Consider the following 20,822-nt stretch of genomic DNA (forward strand, 5'->3'; position numbering starts at 1 on the left):
GGTTTGTGACATTGTACAGGAGACAGGGATCAAGACCATCCCCAAGAAAAAAGAAATGCAAAAAAGCAAAATGGCTGTCTGGGGAGGCCTTACAAATAGCTGTGAAAAGAAGAGAAGCCAAAAGCAAAGGAGAAAAGGAAAGATATAAGTATCTGAATGCAGAGTTCCAAAGAATAGCAAAAAGAGATAAGAAAGCCTTCTTCAGCGATCAATGCAAAGAAATAGAGGAAAACAACAGAATGGGAAAGACTAGAGATCTCGTCAAGAAAATTAGAGATACCAAGGGAATATTTCATGCAAAGATGGGCTTGATAAAGGACAGAAATGGTATGGACCTAACAGAAGCAGAAGATATTAAGAAGAGCTGGCAAGAATACACAGAAGAACTGTACAAAAAGAGCTTCACAACCAAGATAATCATAATGGTCTGATCATTCACCTAGAGCCAGACATCCTGGAATAGAAGTCAAGTGGGCCTTAGGAAGCATCACTATGAACAAAGCTAGTGGAGGTGATGGAATTCCAGTTGAGCTATTTCAAATTGTGAAAGATGATGCTGTGAAAGTATTGCATTCAATATCCCAGCAAATTTGGAAAACTCAGCAGTGGCCACAGGACTGGAAAAGGTCAGTTTTCATTCCAATCCCAAAGAAAGGCAATGCCAAAGAATGCTCAAACTACCGCACAATTGCACTCATCTCACATGCTAGTAAAGTAATGCTCAAAATTCTCCAAGCCAGGCTTCAGCAATACATGAACCATGAACTTCCAGATGTTCAAGCTGGTTTTAGAAAAGGCAGAGGAACCAGAGATCAAATTGCCAACATCTGTTGGATCATCGAAAAAACAAGAGAGTTCCAGAAAACATCTATTTCTGCTTTATTGACTATGCCAAAGCCTTTGACTGTGTGGATCACAATCAACTGTGGAAAATTCTTCAAGAGATGAGAATACCAGACCACCTGACCTGCCTCTTGAGAAAGGTCAGGAAGCAACAGTTAGAACTGGACATGGAACAACAGACTGGTTCCAAATAGGAAAAGGAGTACCTCAAGACTGTATATTGTCACCCTGCTTATTTAACTTATATGCAGAGTACATCATGAGAAATGCTGGGCTGGAAGAAGCACAAGCTGGAATCAAGATTGCCAGGAGAACTATCAATAACCTCAGATATGCAGATGACAGCACCCTATGGTAGAAAGTGAAGAGGAGCTAAAAGCCTCTTGATGAAAGTGAAAGAGGAGAGTGAAAAAGTTGGCTTCAAGCTCAACATTCAGAAATGAAGATCATGGCATCTGGTCTCATCACTTCATGGGAAATAGAGGGGGAAACAGTGGCTGACTTTATTTTTCTGGGCTCCAAAATCACTGCAGATGGTGACTGCAGCCATGGAATTAAAAGATGCTTACTCCTTGGAAGGAAAGTTATGACCAGCCTAGACAGCATATTGAAAAGCAGAGACATAACTTTGCCAACAAAGGTCTGTCTAGTCAAAGCTATGGTTTTTCCAGTGGTCATGTATGGATGTGAGAGGTGGACTATAAAGAGAGCTGAGTGCCGAAGAATTGATGCTTTTGAGCTGTGGTGTTGGAGAAGACTCTTGAGAGTCCTTTGGACTGCAAGGAGATCCAACCAGTCCATCCTAAAAGAAATCAGTCCTGGATGTTCATTAGAAGGACTGATGTTGAAGCTGAAACTCCAATACCTTGGCCACCTCATGCGAAGAGCTGACTCATTGGAAAAGACCCTGATGCTGGGAAAGATTGAGGGCAGGAGAAGGGGACGACAGAGGATGAGATGGTTGGATGGCATCACTGACTCAATGGACACGGGTTTGGGTGGACTCTGGGAGTTGGTGATGGACAGGGAGGCCTGGCGTGCTGCGATTCATGGGGTCGCAAAGAGTCAGACACGACTGAGCGACTGAACTGAACTGACCTGAAGGCGAACCTACTGTATAGCATAGGGAACTCTCCTCAATGCTCTGTGATGACCTGAATAGTACAGAAACCCATGAAGAGGGGCTATGTGTACACATACAGCTGATTCACTTTGCTCTCCAATGGGAACACAACTGTAAAGTAAAGCAACTAAACTCGAATAAAAATTAACTTAAAAAATAATTAATCCACTCACTTCATCTAACACAGGATATGGCCTGCCAGTTGGCTGACTGCATTTTGATTCAACTTTCTGTTTTCAATAAACCTCTCCAACCAGAAGGAACACACTCTTTAGCATCAGTATGTTCACATCTAGAGAAGATCAATACAGTCAAGATACCAGGTTTTTTTTTTTTTTTTTTAAGCTGAAAGATGTCAAATGTTTATTTTAAGAGCTCTGGAGGCTGTGATAAGGAACTAAAGGCTGAGCAAATGGCAACTGAACCTCTCTACTTAGAGGGGGGCAGCAGGAGGGGAACACCTCACAACCACCAGCTGACAAACAGAATCAGGGGTGGCCATGACATCTGTGGGACCCACACAGGAAGCATGTGGCTGCAGGACACACAGAAGACCCATAACATTTTGCTGACAGCTCACATCACATGGAGAGAGACACGTAACCCAAGAGGAAGCAATGAAGCTGCTTTATTAAGTCCAGAGAGCTTTTCCTTGCTTAAACCTAACCTCACACGCTATGGCGGTTCATTGCTTTATATAATACCTCCAAAGTTTCTTTAAAAACCCTACCAACCACTTGCATCTCAGCAAACCATGCTTGTTTGATGCTGTTGACATGTACTGCTTTCTTAAGCCAAGAGACAGTGTATATTTTTGCTAACTGTGTCCTAAGATGCTTTAATTCATCTAAATCAGAATCAAGACACAAGTAGTTACGTAAAGGTCTGCTTTACTGGTAGGCAAAAAAAAAGTGTAAGATGTAAAATAATTTTTTCCTAATTTTGAAATTTGGCTGTATCAATTCTTCCAAAAGAGTATGAAAAATGAGTTCCGTGTGTACGTTCCCTCGCCTTGACCACAGCCTTGGCCGGACTGTTCTATCCCTCACATCCTCACCCCTGGAGGAGCCAGGACTGGGGCGTGATGAGTGTCCACTGTAGTCAGAACCCAGGGCATAGAGAACTGCCTCCAGGGAAGTCACTGACAGCGCACTCAACTGCTCAGAGACAAGCACAGCCTGGTCTGTGTTTATCTCTTCCTTCACTGTTGTCTGGTTTCTGTAACCTCAAGTGTTTCTACCAGAGTGCATACAGAAAGAAAAAACAAAGCCCTGAGTCCATGCATTCTGCTTGACTGCCGCAATAATATGTGAGGACGGGGGGCCATCTGACTCCCCAGCTCCGTGTGTGTTTCAGATCATCTGTGGATTTGAAGTCCTGGCCGTCCTCACTGCTATTCAAAGTAAAAAGCCTCCTGTCACTGCTTCCAGCCAAGTCAGATCTGACCTTGAGCACAGCAGAGAATCAACACAGCTATCAAATACTATTTATCAAGCGTTATGTTCCTAACACATCCAAAAAATTTCCCAGGTGGCGCAGTGGTAAAGAATCCACCTGCCAATGCAGATGTGGATTCAATCCCTGGGTCAGGAAAGAGCCCCTGGAGGAGGAAATGGCAACCCACCCAGTATTCTTGCCTGGGAACTCCCATGGGGTCCACGGGGTCGCAAAGAGTCAGACATGACTGTGATTGAGCACACACACACACAAAGAGCTCACAACACAGCTCTGCTGTGGCAGAAGGAACTGGGGGTTCAGGGCCAGAAAACCTGAGCCCCGCTCCCCTGCTCAGTCTGCCTGACGTCGGGCCAGTGCGTCGTCCCACGGTCAGCTTCCTTTCTCTGCGATATCAAGTGAAGAGCAACCACTGCCACGTCACAGGGCGCTGTCAACATGAAATCAGATGACAGGATACAGGCGAGAGGGACCCCCCAGTGGTCCAGTGGTTAAGAATCCACCTGCTAATGCAGGAGACATGAGTTTGGCCCCTGGTCCAGGAAGATTCCACATGCCGTGGGGCAACTAAACCCATGCACCACAACCGCTCAGGCCTGGGCTCCGGGGCCCAGGTGCCGCAAGTACTGAGCCTGTGCCCCCCAACTACTGCAGTGAGAAGCCCCTGCACCACTCCTAGAGAGTAGCCCCCGATCGCTGCAGCTAGAGAAAGCCCACACCCAGCGACAAAGACCTGGAGCAGCCAACTATAAATAAACAAACTGCTACTTTAAAAAAAATGTGGAAAACACCAGAGAATGTGTTTTAAAAAAAAAAGGATTAGCAGTTAGAAGCAGTTACTGTGGCACTGTTGACTGAAACTAATACAATTATGGGTAATTCTCTTGACAGAACTAGGTTTCCAAAAGGGGGGCCAGAGCCCCCTGGCCTGGTAGACTTCACGTCCATCAGGCAACATAGACATCAGAGTCCCTCAAATCCAGCCCCCTTATACTATCTTTTCAAACAAACAGGTCCAAGTCTAAAGACAGCCTGCCACAGCAACTCCACTGCGAAGTTCTCAAGATATCTTTTAGGTCTCAGGCTTCAGTGACCCCAGACCCAGTTAACAGCAGTAAGTCAGTACATCTGGTTTGGAGACGTTTGGTCTTTATGCTCCTAACAGACTTGGAAGATTTTATAATTTTTATAAACCTTTGACTCAAAATTGAAATATAAAAGCATTTGATAAATATCTGAAAGGATTATCATAACCTTATGCAAAATAAGAAAGCAGTAAGCTAGATTATTCAGAATGACCAAATTAAAATTAGCTCTTTTTTTCATTTCTGTAGAATATGAAAACTACAAGAGACCATCACTAATTTTACCACTTTACTGCCAACTTGAAAAATGTGTTTCAAAAGAGAATATACCACCACCCCCATCCCTAACACTGATATATACTCCAAGGGCAGCTTTAAGATCAAATAAACCAATTCGAGTACTTCTGCTTGCTGTTTAAAAAAAAAAAAAAAAAGAAGAAGAAAAGCAGTCTAGTTCAGTTCCCCTGACGCTTTTTTAATGAAAGGTATTTATCAAAAATCGTCCCTCCAGATTATGTAAAAAACAAAAGGATATTAAACCTAGGTTAAACTTATGAAAAATCAAATTTTTAAGTTCTATATTGATTTTTAATAAATGAATACATATATTTATTTAGACTGATTTTAACAGGACTTAGAATTTATTGTGACTATTTTAGGTAACCATGAAGGTTTATAGCAAACGTACTTTTAAGATAGTGTTGACTATAACCAGACCTGAATTGATGTCAGTGTCTTAAACAATGCCATAATTCCAAATTATAATATTCTTTTATCTGTAAAATATGTTCCTCTTTAAAGCATCATTTGTAAATATCATATTATCACACAAATTATATAAATGCCCCACTTAGCTCCAATCCCACAAAAATGACAGCTGGTTTAGAAATCTCTCCTCTATAAATATCACACTCTTGGTAAAACTGAGAGTCTTTTCATAGAAAAAAAATAAAATATGTGCTAAAATTAGAAAATGCAAAAGACTGTCTAATCCTCAATTTGAGAAAAGTGCTGTTTGAAGTAAGGTGAAAAAACAGATAAATTATGTATTTATATTTAAGATAGGCTTTTTAAAAAACAGTATCACCATAATGCAGAATTCTGGAATGGGATCAAAAAATTAAACAGAAACATCTATGTGCAGGATTTCCTTAAGAAGGAACCATGGCTTGTGAGACAAACATTTTTTACTTTTCTCTGTATATCTACACATGAGCAAATACACATCCTTACTTACAAGTTCTGATGTGTGCGTGTGAAATAAATATAAAAAGAAGGAACAGCGTGAGAAAGACATTCTCTCTGACATTCTGTTACCTTGAGAAATGCCCTCTCATTCTTCACAGCTCGGAGTCCACACTTGGACATAACAGGACACTGTTTTGCAAAATGGATTATTATCCACTTACAGTCTCTGAGATTGCCACAGCTGAGCATTTCCATTTCCAATTTAAAACACTGCTCTAATCAGTCCTTAGAAGGGCCACGGCCTCTCATGTTGCAACACAAAATTGTCTTTTCTAATTGATCTTGGTGATTGAAGTGCTATGAGGAGGAAGAATGATTATATAAGTGCTTGCACTTCCAATAATACATCTGTCATTATCCCCTTCTTGAGCTGAGCTCATATCTGATTTGTCCTTTTTTTTCTTTTAAGACAGTGTGGATTTTTAAAGTTCAGTAAAAATGAATAATCCAAAACGTACTTCTATCACCATGAAACTTCTTGCATGTTTTCACTGCAACAAAAATATCCTCCTTCTTCACTGGATTTCCCTTAAAAAAAAAAAAAAATGCACACGTGAGTCGATGTGTCTTAACAGCACACCCAAATTAGTTGTCACATGCTCTTGAGTTCAAATTCACCAGTGTCAGGGACATCAAACTTGTCTCCAGAATCAAGTTTCAGGGGATGACTGTAGCTCGGAGGACCACAAATGCTTTGCTCAGCCAGAGGGGTGCAGGGGGGTGGGCAGGGGGTCATCCCTGATAGCTCAGTTGGTAAAGAATCCACCTGCAATGCAGGAGACCCCAGTTGGATTCCTGGGTCGGGAAGATCCGCTGGAGAAGGGATAGGCTACCCACTCCAGTATTCTTGGGCTTCCCTGGTGGCCCAGCTGGTGAAGAATCTGCCTGCAACGCAGGAGACCTGGGTTCAATCCCTGGGTTGGAAAGATCCCCTGGAGAAGGGAAAGGCTACCCACTCCAGTATTCTGGCCTAGAGAATTCCATGGACTGTATAGTCCATGGGGTCGCAAAGAGTCAGACATGACTTGAGCGACTTTCACTCACTCACTCATAGCCAGAAGGAGACCAGAAGCCCAGCCATGCCATTCCCCTACATCACCTGGACGAATGTCCTCTAAATTTCCAGCTCATTCAGGAAATTGGGATGATAACCACCAGCACAGCTGCTTTTATTACTACAATTTATTATGAACATCACAGGTGCCCAATAAGTGTTGGTTACCTTCCCTTTCCTTTTTCCAGCTCGTGAAAAAAATTTTTAAAAGGGAGAGAGAAGTAGAAGGATGTTTTAGTGCAAAGTAAGAGATGACTCCCTTTAGGGAGCCTGGCCTCACTTTGAAGTTTACAGTATTTTTATGGCCCTTAATGGTCCACCCAAGTCTAGGCAACAGCAGCGCTCTGTCCTTTGCCAAAGGCAGGATTACGTCAAACACTTCGCAGGGGTGGGGGTGCGGTCCTGGAGCCCTGCGCTGGCTCCAGCCCAGGCTGGTCACTCAGATGAAGGGGTCACAGAGGGGCTTGTGGACAATCCAGCCCTTAGGCTGTGGGCGCTTCTCAGTGGGGCCGGGGCAGGGGCTGACCCCTTTATCACTGTCTCAGGGCTGTAGGGACATTCAATCCTGATTCTGCATCATTTGAGGCTGGTTTGCAGCAACGTGCAACTCGAGGTTCGTCATGCCACTCAAGGCACTAGGAGGTCAACCCTTCCAGATTTTTCAGAACATTAAAGAACAAGCAAGCACAAAGTCTGGAAAGACATTCCCCTCTCAAGCACTATGCCAACAGCGCAGATTCTCTCCCACTGTCACTGTGTGCGTGTGTGAATACACATACTCCTCTTTGAAAATGCAACCCAGACTTCTGTGTCAGTGACTTGGAAATAACGGACAACATGTGAGGCAGTGAATCTGCTTTTCCTTATGAGGAAAGGCCGCTAACCACCCAGCTGAGCCCATGGTCTTCAGGTTCATCCTGGGGACTGGACCAAGGGCCCACCGTGAGCAGGTGCACTCTGAAGGCTGTGGACAGTCTCAGGTGAGGTCAGAGTGGGGTCGCTGGCTGAGAGGAGGGTAGAGGTGGGCTTCAGGAGAGGGCTTAGGAACAACTGCAAATGTCTGACATTGCCTTTCTAGGAAACAGACCAGGAATTGCAGCAGCTCTGTGCTATACCTTCAACCAAAGAACTGACTTGGGGGCCGTGCCTCTGCAGCTCCAGGTGCCCCCTTCTCGTGTGTCCAACAGAGTAACAGTGGTGCTTACCTTACCGGCTTACCACCCCTAGAAACGTGATATACAGTTCTCACGGGGCATGTGGCAAGTGGCAGTGACTGCTAGGGCAACATCATGCACAGCACGCATATTTCCCTTTGACACACGAGGAAGCTGCCCTCCTGTACTCACACAGAGCGGCAGGGAAGACTGCAACGAGGTGGCGCAGGCGGAGCCCACGACGTCTGTACAGAACTCAGGCACGGGCGTGAGCGGGAGTCCGTTCCCTCCGTCCCAGATGTAGAGCGCGATCTGTCACACAGGAAACCGGCGTGAATGAGAGCCAACACCACCGTCCACGGAGGTACGCCGTGTCTCCGGGGAAAGCTACACCTCCCCTTCTCGAGAGAACATCACACTGAACCACACCTACATGGCAGCATTCTGCAGGCTTCCCAATAGGTGGCGCTAGTGGTAAAGAACCTGCCTGCCAAAGCGGGAGACGTAAGACACAAGGGTTCAAGTCCTGGATCAGGAAGATCCCCTGGAGGTGGGCATGGCAACCCACTCCAGTATTCTTGCCTGGAGAACCCCAGGGACAGAGAAGCCTGGTGGGGCTACAGTCCATGGGGTTGCAAAGAGTCAGACGTGACTGAAGTGACTTAGCACGGCATGCACCAAGACAATAATTCCATGTGGAGCAATCAAATCTTTTATTAACCATAAACAATTAATTAAGAGTCAATATCCTGGGGGACTTCCCTGGGGGTCCAGTGGTTAAGAATCCACCTGCCAATGCAGGGGACGGGAGTTCAACCCCTGGTCCAGGAGGACCCCACGTGTCACAAGGCAACTAAGCCCGTGCACCACGACTACCGAGTCAGCATGCTGCAGCTACCAAGCCCTCAGGCCTAGAGCCTGTGCTCTGCAACAGCAGAAGCCCCCGCAATGGGCAGCCCGCGCACTGCGAAAAGCACAGAGAAAAGCCACTGAGCAGCAACAAAGACTCTGTGCGGCCAATACTTTAATTCTTTTAAGAGAATCAATATTCCGACCTCCAAAAGATTTCAAAACTGTCATAAGCAATTCCAGGGAAGCTATTTTAAGGATTCTAAAGCATCACAGAGGAAGATAAAACGTAAGATCATCGTGACTCTGGTTTCCTACAGGATGGTAATTACACACCCTGAATAACCAACGGGCTGAAACTATCTAAAAATATTGCATAAAATATCTTTAAAAGCTTTTTAATGTACTGCTAAACTTGCACAAAACGTGGAGCTCACAAAGACAAAACTGGAAAGTGAGAACCCGGGGTCAAAGTGAGAAAGTGGTCCCTGAGGGTCGCTTTCCCTCGCAGGCACCAGCTGGGTGCTGGGCATGCTGAGGTTCTGATATGTGTTAAAGAGAATAAAGCCCGTGACCCACCCAAGTTGGGGTGTCTAACAGCAAACCCCCACATAAAGCTGGGACTTTGGCACTAGATAGGGAAAAATCATCTCCAGCTATCCTGAGATTTTATAACCAAAAGCCAGGCCTCCCTAATCTGTCACCTACATAGTCCAAAAATACCTTAAACAGCGTGGCCCTGAGTGAATATGAGTCTCTAGCAAGTAGGCAAAAGCTAACACAAAGCCTTACTGAGGAGCCCACAACTTTAATAGGACTCGTGGACTGTCACAGGTGAAGTCCCCAGGAGCAAGAGCACTCAGAAAAATCACAGAAAATAGAACAAAGGCAAGAGATAAAGAGCAAGAGCCAGGGGACACAGCTTAATCAGGCCCACCCAGAAGAATCCAGGGATCGGAGTGATCAAGCACACAGATTAGAAAACTACTGTTTCATATATTTTTATAAAGAGAAACTTTAAAACCTGAGCAAAATTTCTGAAAGATTACACAGGAAAGCAAATTTGAAAAAGAAATACCTAGAACATCAAGACATGGAAAACAGAAGCTGCAAATGAACATTTTAATGGTAAGGATAAGCAGCCTATCATAGACACAGCTGAATAAAAACTAGGGAACTAAAAGATGAAGCCCCCCAAATTATCTGAACTGTATCTCAGCAAGAAACAGAGATGGGGAACATGAAAGAGAAGAGCAAACCTCTAGTATATATCTAAAGTTCCAGAGAGAGTAACAGAGGGGAGGAGAAAATAGTTGAAAAGACAGTAGCCGAGAATTTTGTTTAACTGCTTAACAATTCTATTATAGAAAGGCCCAATGAATGCTAAGTAAGATGAGGAAAAAAAATAGCCTGCGTCTAGACACTGGTGTTGCTGTTCAGTTGCTCGTCATGTCCAACTCTGCAACTGCAGCACCCCAGGCTTCCCCATCCTTCATTATCTCCCAGAGCTTGCTCAGACTCATGTCCATCGAGTTGGTGATACCATCCAACCATCTCATCCTCTGTCGTCCCCTTCTCCTCCTGCCTTCTATTTCTCCCAGGGGTCTTTTCCAATGAGTAGGCCCTTTGCTTCAGGTGGCCAAACTATCGGAGCTTCAGTTTCAGCATCAGTCCTTCCAGTGAATATTCAGGGTTGATTTCCTTTAGGATTGACTGGTTTGATCTCCTTGCAGCCCAAGGGACTCTAAAGAATCTTCTCCAACACCACAGTTCAAGAGCATCATTTCTTCAGCGTTCAGCCTTTATGGCCCAACTCTCACATCTATACATGACTACTGGAAAAACCATAGCTTTGACTGGATGGACAGGACCTTTGTTGGCAAAGTAATGTCTCTGCTTTTTAATATGCTGTCTAGGTTTTTCATAGCTTTTCTTCCAAGCACCAAGTGTCTTTTAATTCCACGGCTGCATTCACCATCTGCAGTGATTCTGGAGCCCAAGAAAATGAAGTATATGGTGTATGTGTGTACATGTGTGTATGTATATGTTAGTCGCGCAGTCATGTCCGACTCTGGGACCCCATGGACTGCAGCCTGCCAGGCTCTTCTGTCCATGGAATTCTCCAGACAAGACTACTGCAGTGGGTATCCATTCCCTTTTCCAAGGGATCTTTCAGACCCAGGGATTGAACCTGGGTCTCCTACATTGCAGGCAGATTCTTTACCGTCTGAGCCACCAGGGAAGCTCTCTACACACACATACACACATAGACACACACCGAGAGACACACACACACACAGACACACACACACACAGACACACACACAGACACACACACACACACACACAGACACACACACAGACACACACACATAACCCCCATAGTGAAACTGCTCCTTGGAAGAAAAGCTATGACAAACCTAGATAGTATTAAAAAGCAGAGATATTACTTTGCTAACAAAGGTCCATCCAGTCAAAGCTATGGTTTTTCCAGTAGTCATGTATGGATGTGACAGTTGGACCATAAGGAAGGCTGAGCACCAAAGAATTAATGCTTTCAAACTCTGGTGCTGGAGAAGACTCCCGAGAGTCCCCTGGACAGCAAGAAGATTAATTAAGTCAATCCAAAAGGAAATCAACCCTGAATATTCATTGGGAGGACTGTTGTTGAAGCTGGAGCTCCAATACTTTGGCCACCTGATGTGAAGAGCTGACTCATCGGAAAAGACCCTGATGCTGGGAAAGATTGAGGGCAGGAGGAGAAGCAGGAGACAGAGAATGAGATGGTTGGATGGCATCACCGACTCAATAGACATGAGTCTGAGTGAGCTCTGGGAGGCAGTGAAAGACGGGAAGAGTGGCATGCTGCAGTCCATGGTGTTGCAAAGAGCCAGACACGACTGAGTGGCTGAACAAGTGAAAACCACAGAACACCAAAGACAAAGAATAATCTTAAAAGCAGCCAGAGAAACAGCAGGTTGGCTACAAAGGATGCACGTGCGAGTGATGGCTTGTCACCCAACACAACAGCAGTAACAGAAGAAGGGGCACGGGGGGCAGCGCTGCTGTGATGAGAAAAGGCCTCACAACCCAGACTCGAACACACAATGCGACTATGCCTCAAGAACAAAGCTGAAATAAAGCATCTTTACAGGGCAACCTGAGAATTCGCCACCTCACTAAAAAGGAAATTCTGAATGATATACTTCAAGAAGAATAAAAATGATCTCCATTAGCAGGGTCCAGAAGCAAAACAAAATAGTGAGGAAACACGGGGTTTATGCAAATAGTAACCGCATAAAGTAAGGACAACATCTGAGCTGCAGCTTTAAAAGGAATGACATAACAAAGCTACTGGACAAAAGAGCATCAAACTGAGAGACGGATATATCCTCAGGTCCTTAAATTTTCAGGATATTGATTAATTAGCCATGGTTAGGTAAGCATCACCAATTCAATGGACTTGAATTTGAGCAAATGCCGGGAAACAGCGGAGAACAGAGAAGCCTGGCGTGTCGCAGTCCATGCCGTGGCAAAGAGTCAGACAAGACTTAATGACTAAACAACAAGGTTAAGCATGCATGTTAAAATGTTTAAAATAACCATTAAGAAACAGACATGGAGACTGAACTTCCAAAAGGGTTAGGGTTGGAAAAAGAAAAATGGGAGGGAGAACAAAGGTGCAAAGCAGGAAACACGGGTTCGATCCCTGGTCAGGAAGATCCCTTGGAGCAGGGAATGGGAGCCCACCGCAGTACTGTTGCCTGCAAAATCCAGTGGGTAGAGGAGCCTGGTGGGCGACAGTCCACAGGGTCACAAAAGAGTCAGTCACCACTAAGCGACCGACAACAACAAACCCTGAAAAATGTAAATTTGCTACGTGGTTTGAAGATAAAGGTTGTCAAACTGGGAGAAAAAGATAAGCATATCCTCTTCAAGAGAAACACATCAAAAGATGAGGAGATGAGAAAGAAAAAAGATGAAAAACAATAATGAGGCAAACGCCAACAGAAAGCTGGTACAGAAGTGTTCCTGTCAACAAGATAGACACTGAGGCAACAAGCGTTACTAGAGATGAAGACAAGTTTACCAAGAGAACAGGACACGTCTAAGCCCGTGTGCTTCTTACTGACATAGCCCCAGGCTATAAATAGCAAGAGCTGGCAGCTCCACAAAGAGACACTGTCACCGCTCAGAGGGAACAGTTTCATATCCCTCCCTTAGTTAATGACATATCAAGCAGACAAAACAAAAAACAGGAGGAAGGGAGAGAGGGAGGAAATATGTGAGAAGCACCCAAGATTAACTGATGTAGCTATTTCTTCTTTAACAGATATAAGCGAAAGTGTTAGTCACTCAGTCGTGTCTGACTCTTTGCGGTCCCATGGACTCTAGCCTGCCCAGCTCCTCTGTTCATGGGATTCTCCAGGCAAGAATCCTGGAGTGGGCAGCCATGCCTTCCTCCAGGGGATCTTCCTGAACCAGGGGTCAAGCCCAGGTCTCCTGCACTGCAGGTGGCTTCTTTACTATCTGAGCCACCAGGGAAGCCCCAGTAGGTATGAAGAGAATAATATACCCTCCAACCAGAGCACGCATATCATTTTCTCCATTTGTGAAAGCTGAACATGAACCTGGTCTTAGAATTAGGCCTAAAAATATTTCAAATGACACTTACACAGACCAGTCACGCTAAGCTGGAAATCAATAACAAAACAGAAGAACAACACACAAGTACAGAGTCACAGCGAAAAACATACTTTTTAAAGTGAGTCCCAGTGACAAAACGATCTAAAAGCTTCTGCTGCAGAGAAACTTACAGATGATCACCATGACATGTGTAAAAAATGTTCACAGAAGCAGTGACTGCAACAGCAAAAAGCCAGTAGTGACCCAGAAGCCCACTACCAGGAGGCTGGGCAAATGTACCAGGGTGTAGTCCTGAGACAAGACTGTTACAGAAAGTGATGATAAATTCATTAAAGCTGCACATAGCAACACAGGTGAGTTTCAAATCAAATTATAATCATATTCATGGTACAGTTCTGTTTATATGAAGCCCAGAAGGATACCAAACTACACAGTATATATTCAGAGATACATTCATACATTATAAAATAATGAAGAAAAGAGGGAGAGGGAGAGAATTCAAGAAAGCTATTCAGTCTGGCGAAGACGAAGCAGGGTCCTCTTGGGGAGAGACATCCAGGCAACCAGTCAAGTTCTCTCTCTTAAACACAGATATTCTGACTGATTTCATACCTTTCAGGGATGTTAAGAGCTTTTCTTTCTTTTTTTGTATGTTATTTAATGTTCCATAAGCTCCCAAACCTGGGGATCTATACCTGAGCTGATTATTCATTAAAAATATCTAGACAGACCCTGGCTTTCAGCTAGTCATTCCCTCCCTCTCATGGAAAAGAATGATTTCTGACATGTATTTTCATAATTTAAAAAACACCCCTGAAATGAAAATCCTCCGAGTGCCTTTTCTGCTCCTGGCAGGCTGCCAGTGCTGCTGGACTGAGTTACGTGTCATGACTGACCCCAATGTCGTAAGACTCAGAATTCTCTGGAGGGAAAGGAGGGCTGGCCATCAGAGGTACCCACGAATAAGCTGCACAGAGAGATGATCAGAGATTACTGGATTCGTGATGGCTCGCCTGCCACCTGCCTCAGGATGCCTAGCGACCACTGTTCACCAAGTGCCAGGGGGCCAGATGGCTCCACCCTGCTGCAGAGCGCCAGCACAGAGACGCGATGGAGGCGGAAGAGCGACCAAGGGACCAAGTCAGACGAGAGGTATTTTAATGACATTTTGGCAAGCTTTTTTAAACATTCACCTCTGGCTTCCCTGGTGGCTCAGGAAGTAAAGAACCCACCTGCCATGCAGGAGACTCAGGTTTGATCCCTAGATAGGGAAGATGCTTCTCCAGGGGAGAAGGCAACCCACCCCAGTACTCTTGCCTGGAAAATCCCATGGACAGAGGAGCCTGGTGGGCTACAGTCCATGGGGTCGCAAAGAGTCAGACACAACTAAGCAACTAACACTTTCACTTTAGTAATATAGAATTCTACCATTTTGTGTTAGCCAATCATAATATAATGGTATTAAGCAAATATTACATAATCACAAAAGTAAAAGATGTTTATCAGTTTTCGCAATGAATAGCCAGACAAAAAATAATTACAATTAAAAGCCATAATGGAAATATGATTAACCTAACACTATAAAATAATTACCTACAGTTTTGGGGGTTAAGTGGAATGATATGCTAAGTGGAAGTATAAACACGTGGGGGCTTTCATCTTCCAGCCTTTGTCTTCTGGTTGGTGCATTAAACCTATTTATCTTTAAGGTAATTATCGACGTGTATCATCTTATTACCATTTAAAAAGACACAGTTTCTTGATTACAAAGACTTTTAACCAAACAAATTCACGACCCACCTCATGTTTTAAATCTATTGTGAAGTCAGATTTCAGGGATTCACTCTTTAATCTCTTTGTAAGCCTAGAAAGTAAGAGACAATGTGAGGTTTTTTTAAAAAACCAAAATAGGCATCAAACAAGAATAATACATTCTTGAGACCTTCTAATATTGGAAAACAAAAATAGAAATTTTAAGGTAAAAGTAAGACTTTCATTTCGTTAACGCAAAGGACTATGAAAACAGAATTATTTGTGCACCAGGAAATGAAGGTAAGACTTGTTGCAAACATAGGTTTCACTATTTCAACACCTGGAAAATAACATAAGACACAATGTGACCCAATAAAAGTCTTTCAAAAAGCCATAAAGTGTGTTCACTCTGGATAATCCTTGACTGAATAACAGAAAGGAAAAGAAACGCAGCTTGCGGAACAAGGAGACACAAGCTGCTGCGTCTCAGTCTCCCGCTTTTAATGACCCTAATGAACCACAGTTTGTGGAGTTTTCAGGGGGAGAGAGCAGATGGGTTCAGCAAAGAATAACAGTTTCAAGTTATTTTCTTGCTTCAAAAAATTAACAATGGCTCTTTTCAACACAGAATAATGCCCCCAACCCCACCAGGCTCTAGAATCCCTGGCTCCTCAGCACCCTCCTGCCACCCCCAGAGCACACCCCTGGCCTAGTTCACCCCGACCCAACCTTCGCCTGGCAGCCTTTTCTTTAAGACCAAATTCAAGGGCTTCCAGACTTTCCCTCAAGACTAAACAGAAGCTTCCCCTGCTCCCAGAGTGGGAAGCACAGCCCATTCATCCATCACACACAGCAGCCCCACAACACCCTCTACACGCCTCCTGCTGTGTACCCCAACGCTGCCCACTGCCCCCCAAAACCAGTGCTCAGTCAGCAACCTGGACGGGTGAGAGCAAATACCAGGATAGTCCTTGATTCCCAGCTGAGAGAGAGGATTACACACTTACCAAGACCACTCAGATGCCACACGGTTCTATGCTTGTTACAGGACTAGAGGTAGGACCTCTCATTTCAATTACAAACCTCCTAATAAATACTCCCTGGTGGCTCAGATGCTAAAGAATCCACCTGTAACACAGGAGACCCGGGCTCAATCCCTGGTTCGGGAAGATCCCCTGAAGGAGGGAATGGCTACCCACTCCAGTATTCTTGCCTGGAGAATCGCATGGACAGAGAAGCCTGGTGGGCTACAGAGTTGAACATGACTGAACGGCCAACACTTTCACTTAATAAATATTTTAACTGCAAAGAAATCACAGCGATTTTAAAAAGAAAAGTAGTAACAAATTTCCACAGTCCTCACAGAGTTTTCAGCCTGGCTGAAGCACAAGTATTTCTTTTTTAAAAAAAATTTATTTTAACTGGAGGATAGATACAATATTGTGCTAGTTTTTGCCATGTATCAGCATGAATTGGCCACAGGCATACATGTGTCCCTTCCATCCTGAACCGCCCCCCCACCTCCCTCCCCACCGCATCCCTCCAGGCTGTCCCAGGGCACAAGCTTTAGACGCCCTGTGTCATACAGAGATACAGGAGGGGGACACAGGTTGTAATTTACGTTCAGCTATAAAGCACTGGTTTCACGGCTGATATGAATGTGGCTTGACAGCCAACAGCCCTAAAAAAGCCCAAAAGAATCTCTGTCACATTCCTATCGGGTATCTGCCCACGGACCCGTGAGCAGGAGTGGGTGAGGATGTTACATAAAGGGACTGCATTCTCAGTACATTCGTGATATATATTAAGAGGAAAAAACCTGCCCTGGCACGGAATCTTGCCCAGCTCGAATTCTGAACTTGGTTGAAGCCAATTTATATAAATAAACTCTTTCAAGTTAACTTTGGAATCTGGACTCATGACAAGTGCCTTCAAAATCTGATCAGACCATATTCAGACTCCAAAGACCAAAAACAAGTCATACCTGAGCTTACTGCCACAGGCAAGGAACAGATAACTGTGATCAGACGCCAATGTCAGACAGCCACACCACCCCTGCCCCTTCTTAATATAAAATAAACACCTCTGAACTGCCACCCTAAACAGGCTCTCTACTCCTGACTTTCCAAGTTTCTTTCTCATCCAGTTCTTGAACATTTTCCTTTGAGGAAAACCAGAGAGGGACAGAAAGTGACAGCCACTGACAGGCTCTCTTTAAGATGAGCACTGATTGCGTGGAGACGGATCAGTGTGTACGCCGGCATCTGTAAGTGGCTGCCTTTAGCAACCCATGGACTCTGCCAGAACCAGTGATGGTTAATCAATACCACGAACTTCCCCTGGATGAGTCAGCCGCATGGGACACCCGCAGCCTAACCCAGTCATCTTGCAAAGGAGTCCCAGTTCTAAACGTGTGCAGGGAGAGCTCGCCTAACTGAAGAGGCAAGTCCCAGTGATGGAACCTAGGTGTCATTTTTCTATACACACCAAGGGCTATACTCGAGGGCGTTTCAAATGCGAATTTCAGGAACCAGCAAGGCCAGAAATCCCCATTATTTCATGAAAACATTTCTTCATTAAATATTCAGTTCCCGGCAAATAAGACATTTGACATTCAGCTTTCAGTTCTAATCACACAAGCAGCTAGACTGGAAACTTGCAACAAACAGCGAACCCCTCAATTCTGTATTAGGAAAACTTCCTACTCACTTTTCTAATTCCCCTTGTGAGATAGTCAACAGAGTAAGATAGTGGAGGAAATCAAGATAAGGTTTGCTGGTAGAAAAACAACAGAAGAAATCAGTAACTGTGTTGCGTAGTAACACTTATTTGAAGAAGTCCCCTTATTGAAAATTAACAAGCATTTCTCCAAAAATGCAATCTTTTAAAATGGATGTTAGGAGATCATATTAGATGAATCACCAGGAAACGTTGGAAAGTGTTAATTCAACATTCACTAATGCAAAGAACTGACTCACTAGAAAAGACCCTGATGCTGGGAAAGACTGAAGACAGGAGGAGAAGGGGATGATGGAGGATGAGGTGGTTGGATGGCATCACCGATTCGATGGACATGAGTTTGAGCAAGCTCCGGGAGTCGGCGACGGACAGGGAGCCTGGCGTGCTGCAGTCCATGGAGTTGCAAAGTCAGACATGACTGAGGAAATGAACTCAACTGATACAGAGTATATTTCCAGTGAGGAAGTATTTCAGATGAGAAAGCCTAAGAAAGTGAGTATCATGAGATGTTTTAAGTAATCAGTTTTTCTGGTGACTTGAGTAGAAGAAATGACAAAATGAGGTCCACTGGAGAAGGGAGTGGCAAACCACTTCAGTACTCTTGCCTTGGGAACCCCATGGACAGGGTGAAAAGGCAAAAAGACAGGACACTAAAAGGTAACTCCCCGAGATGGTAGGTGCCCAATACGCTATTGGAGATCAGTGGAGAAATAACTCCAGAAAGAATGAAGAGACAGAGCCAAAGCAAAAACACCACCCAGTAGTGGATGTGACTGGTGATAGACGCAATGTCCAATGCTGTAAAGAACATTATTGCTAAAGGAACCTGGAATGTTAGATCCGTGAATCAAGGCAAATTGGAAGCGATCAAACAGATGGCAAGAGTAAACATTGACTTCTTAAGAATCAGCGAACTAAAATGGACTGGAATGGGTGAATTTAACTCAGATGACCATTATATTTACTACTGTGGACAAGAATCCCTTAGAAGAAATGGAGTAGCAATCATGGTCAACAAAACAGTCCAAAATGCAGTACTTGGCTGCAGTCTCAAAAATGACAGAATGATCTCTGTTCATTTCCAAGGCAAACCATTCAATATCACGGTAATCCATCTCTATGCCCCAACCAGTAACGCTGAATAAGCTGAAGTTGAATGGTTCTATGAAGACCTACAAGACCTTCTAGAATTAACACCCAAAAAAGATGTCCTTTTCATTATAGGGGACTGGAATGCAAAAGTAGGAAGTCAAGAAACACCTGGAGTAACAGGCAAATTTGGGCTTGGAGTACAGAATGAAGCAGGGCAAAGGCTAATAGAGTTCTGCCAAGAGAACGCACTGCTCATAGCAAACACCCTCTTCCAACAACACAAGAGAAGACTCTACACACGGACATCACCAGATGGTCGACACTGAAATCAGATTGATTATATTCTTTGCAGCCAAAGAAGGAGAAGCTCTATACAGTCAGCAAAAACAAGAACAGGACCTGACTGTGGCTCAGATCATGAACTCCTTATTGCTAAATTCAGACTTAAATTGAAGAAAATAGGGAAAACCACTAGACCATTCAGGTATGACCTAAATCAAATCCCTTATGCTTATACAGTGGAAGTGAGAAATAGATTTAAGGGATTAGATCTGATAGACACAGTGCCTGATAAACTATGGATGGAGGTTCGTGACATTGTACAGGAGACAGGAATTAAGACCATCCCCAAGAAAAAGAAATGCAAAAATGACTGTCTGAGGAGGCCTTACAAATAGCTATGAAAAGAAGAGAAGCGAAAAGCAAAGGAGAAAAGGAAAGATATACACATTTGAATGCAGAGTTCCAAAGAACAGCAAGGAGAGATAAGAAGGGCTTTCTCAGTGATCAGTGCAAAGAAATAGAGAAAAAAAATAGAATGAGAAAGATTAGAGATTTCTTCAAGAAAATCAGAGATACCAAGGGAACATTTCATGCAAAGATGGGCTCAATAAAGGACAGAAATGGAATGGACGTAACAGAAGCAGAAGATATTACGAAGAGGTGGCAAGAATACACAGAAGAACTGTACAAAAATGATCTTCACAACCCAGATAATCACGATGGTGTGATCGCTCACCTAGAGCCAGACACCCTTGAATGTGAAGTCAAGTGGGCCTTAGAAAGCATCACTACGAACAAAGCTAGTGGAGGTGATGGAATTCCAGTTGAGCTATTTCAAATCGTGAAAGATGATGCTGTGAAAGTGCTGCACTCAATATGCCAGCAAATTTGGAAAACTCAGCAGTGGCCACAGGACTGGAAAAGGTCAGTTTTCATTCCAATCCCAAAGAAAGGCAATGCCAAAGAATGCTCAAACTACCACACAATTGCACTCATCTCACACGCTAGCAAAGTAATGCTCAAAATTCTCCAAGCCAGGCTTCAACAGTATGTGAACCGTGAACTTTCACACGTTCAAGCTGTTTTTAGAAAAGGCAGAGGAACCAGAGATCAAATTGCCAACGCCTGCTAGATCATCGAAAAAGCAAGAGAGTTTCAGAAAAACATCTATTTCTGCTTTATTGACTATGCCAAAGCCTTTGACTGTGTGGATCACCATAAACTGTGGAGAATTCTTCAAGAGATGAGAATACCAGACCACCTGACCTGCCTCTTGAGAAATCTGTATGCAGGTCAAGAAGTAACAGTTAGAACTGGACACAGAACAACAGACTGGTTCCAAACAGGAAAAGGAGTATGTCAAGGCTGTATATTGTCACCCTGCTTATTTAACTTTGTGCAGAGTACATCATGAGAAACGCTGGGCTGGAAGAAGCACAAGCTGGAATCAAGATTGCCGGGAGAAATATCAGTAACCTCAGATATGCAGATGACACCAC

At 44.0% G+C, this 20,822-nt stretch overlaps 1 protein-coding gene across 2 annotated transcripts in view; it reads right to left on the bottom strand.

The window, feature by feature from the left end:
* B3GLCT (beta 3-glucosyltransferase) overlaps positions 1 to 20,822 on the bottom strand; it is a 112,390-nt gene that overhangs the window by 27,404 nt on the left and 64,164 nt on the right. For both annotated transcript variants that reach the window (XM_027973624.2, XM_042254819.1), the window contains exons 8-10: positions 15,259 to 15,322; positions 8,155 to 8,274; positions 6,213 to 6,282 (exon numbers count right to left, since the gene is read on the bottom strand). In XM_027973624.2, coding sequence (XP_027829425.1) covers positions 6,213 to 6,282; positions 8,155 to 8,274; positions 15,259 to 15,322 — 254 coding nt within the window. The remainder of the gene's footprint in view (positions 1 to 6,212; positions 6,283 to 8,154; positions 8,275 to 15,258; positions 15,323 to 20,822) is intronic.

This window comes from Ovis aries, chromosome 10 (genome assembly GCF_016772045.2).
Source record: "Ovis aries strain OAR_USU_Benz2616 breed Rambouillet chromosome 10, ARS-UI_Ramb_v3.0, whole genome shotgun sequence".
Classification (NCBI taxonomy): Eukaryota; Metazoa; Chordata; class Mammalia; order Artiodactyla; family Bovidae; genus Ovis; species Ovis aries.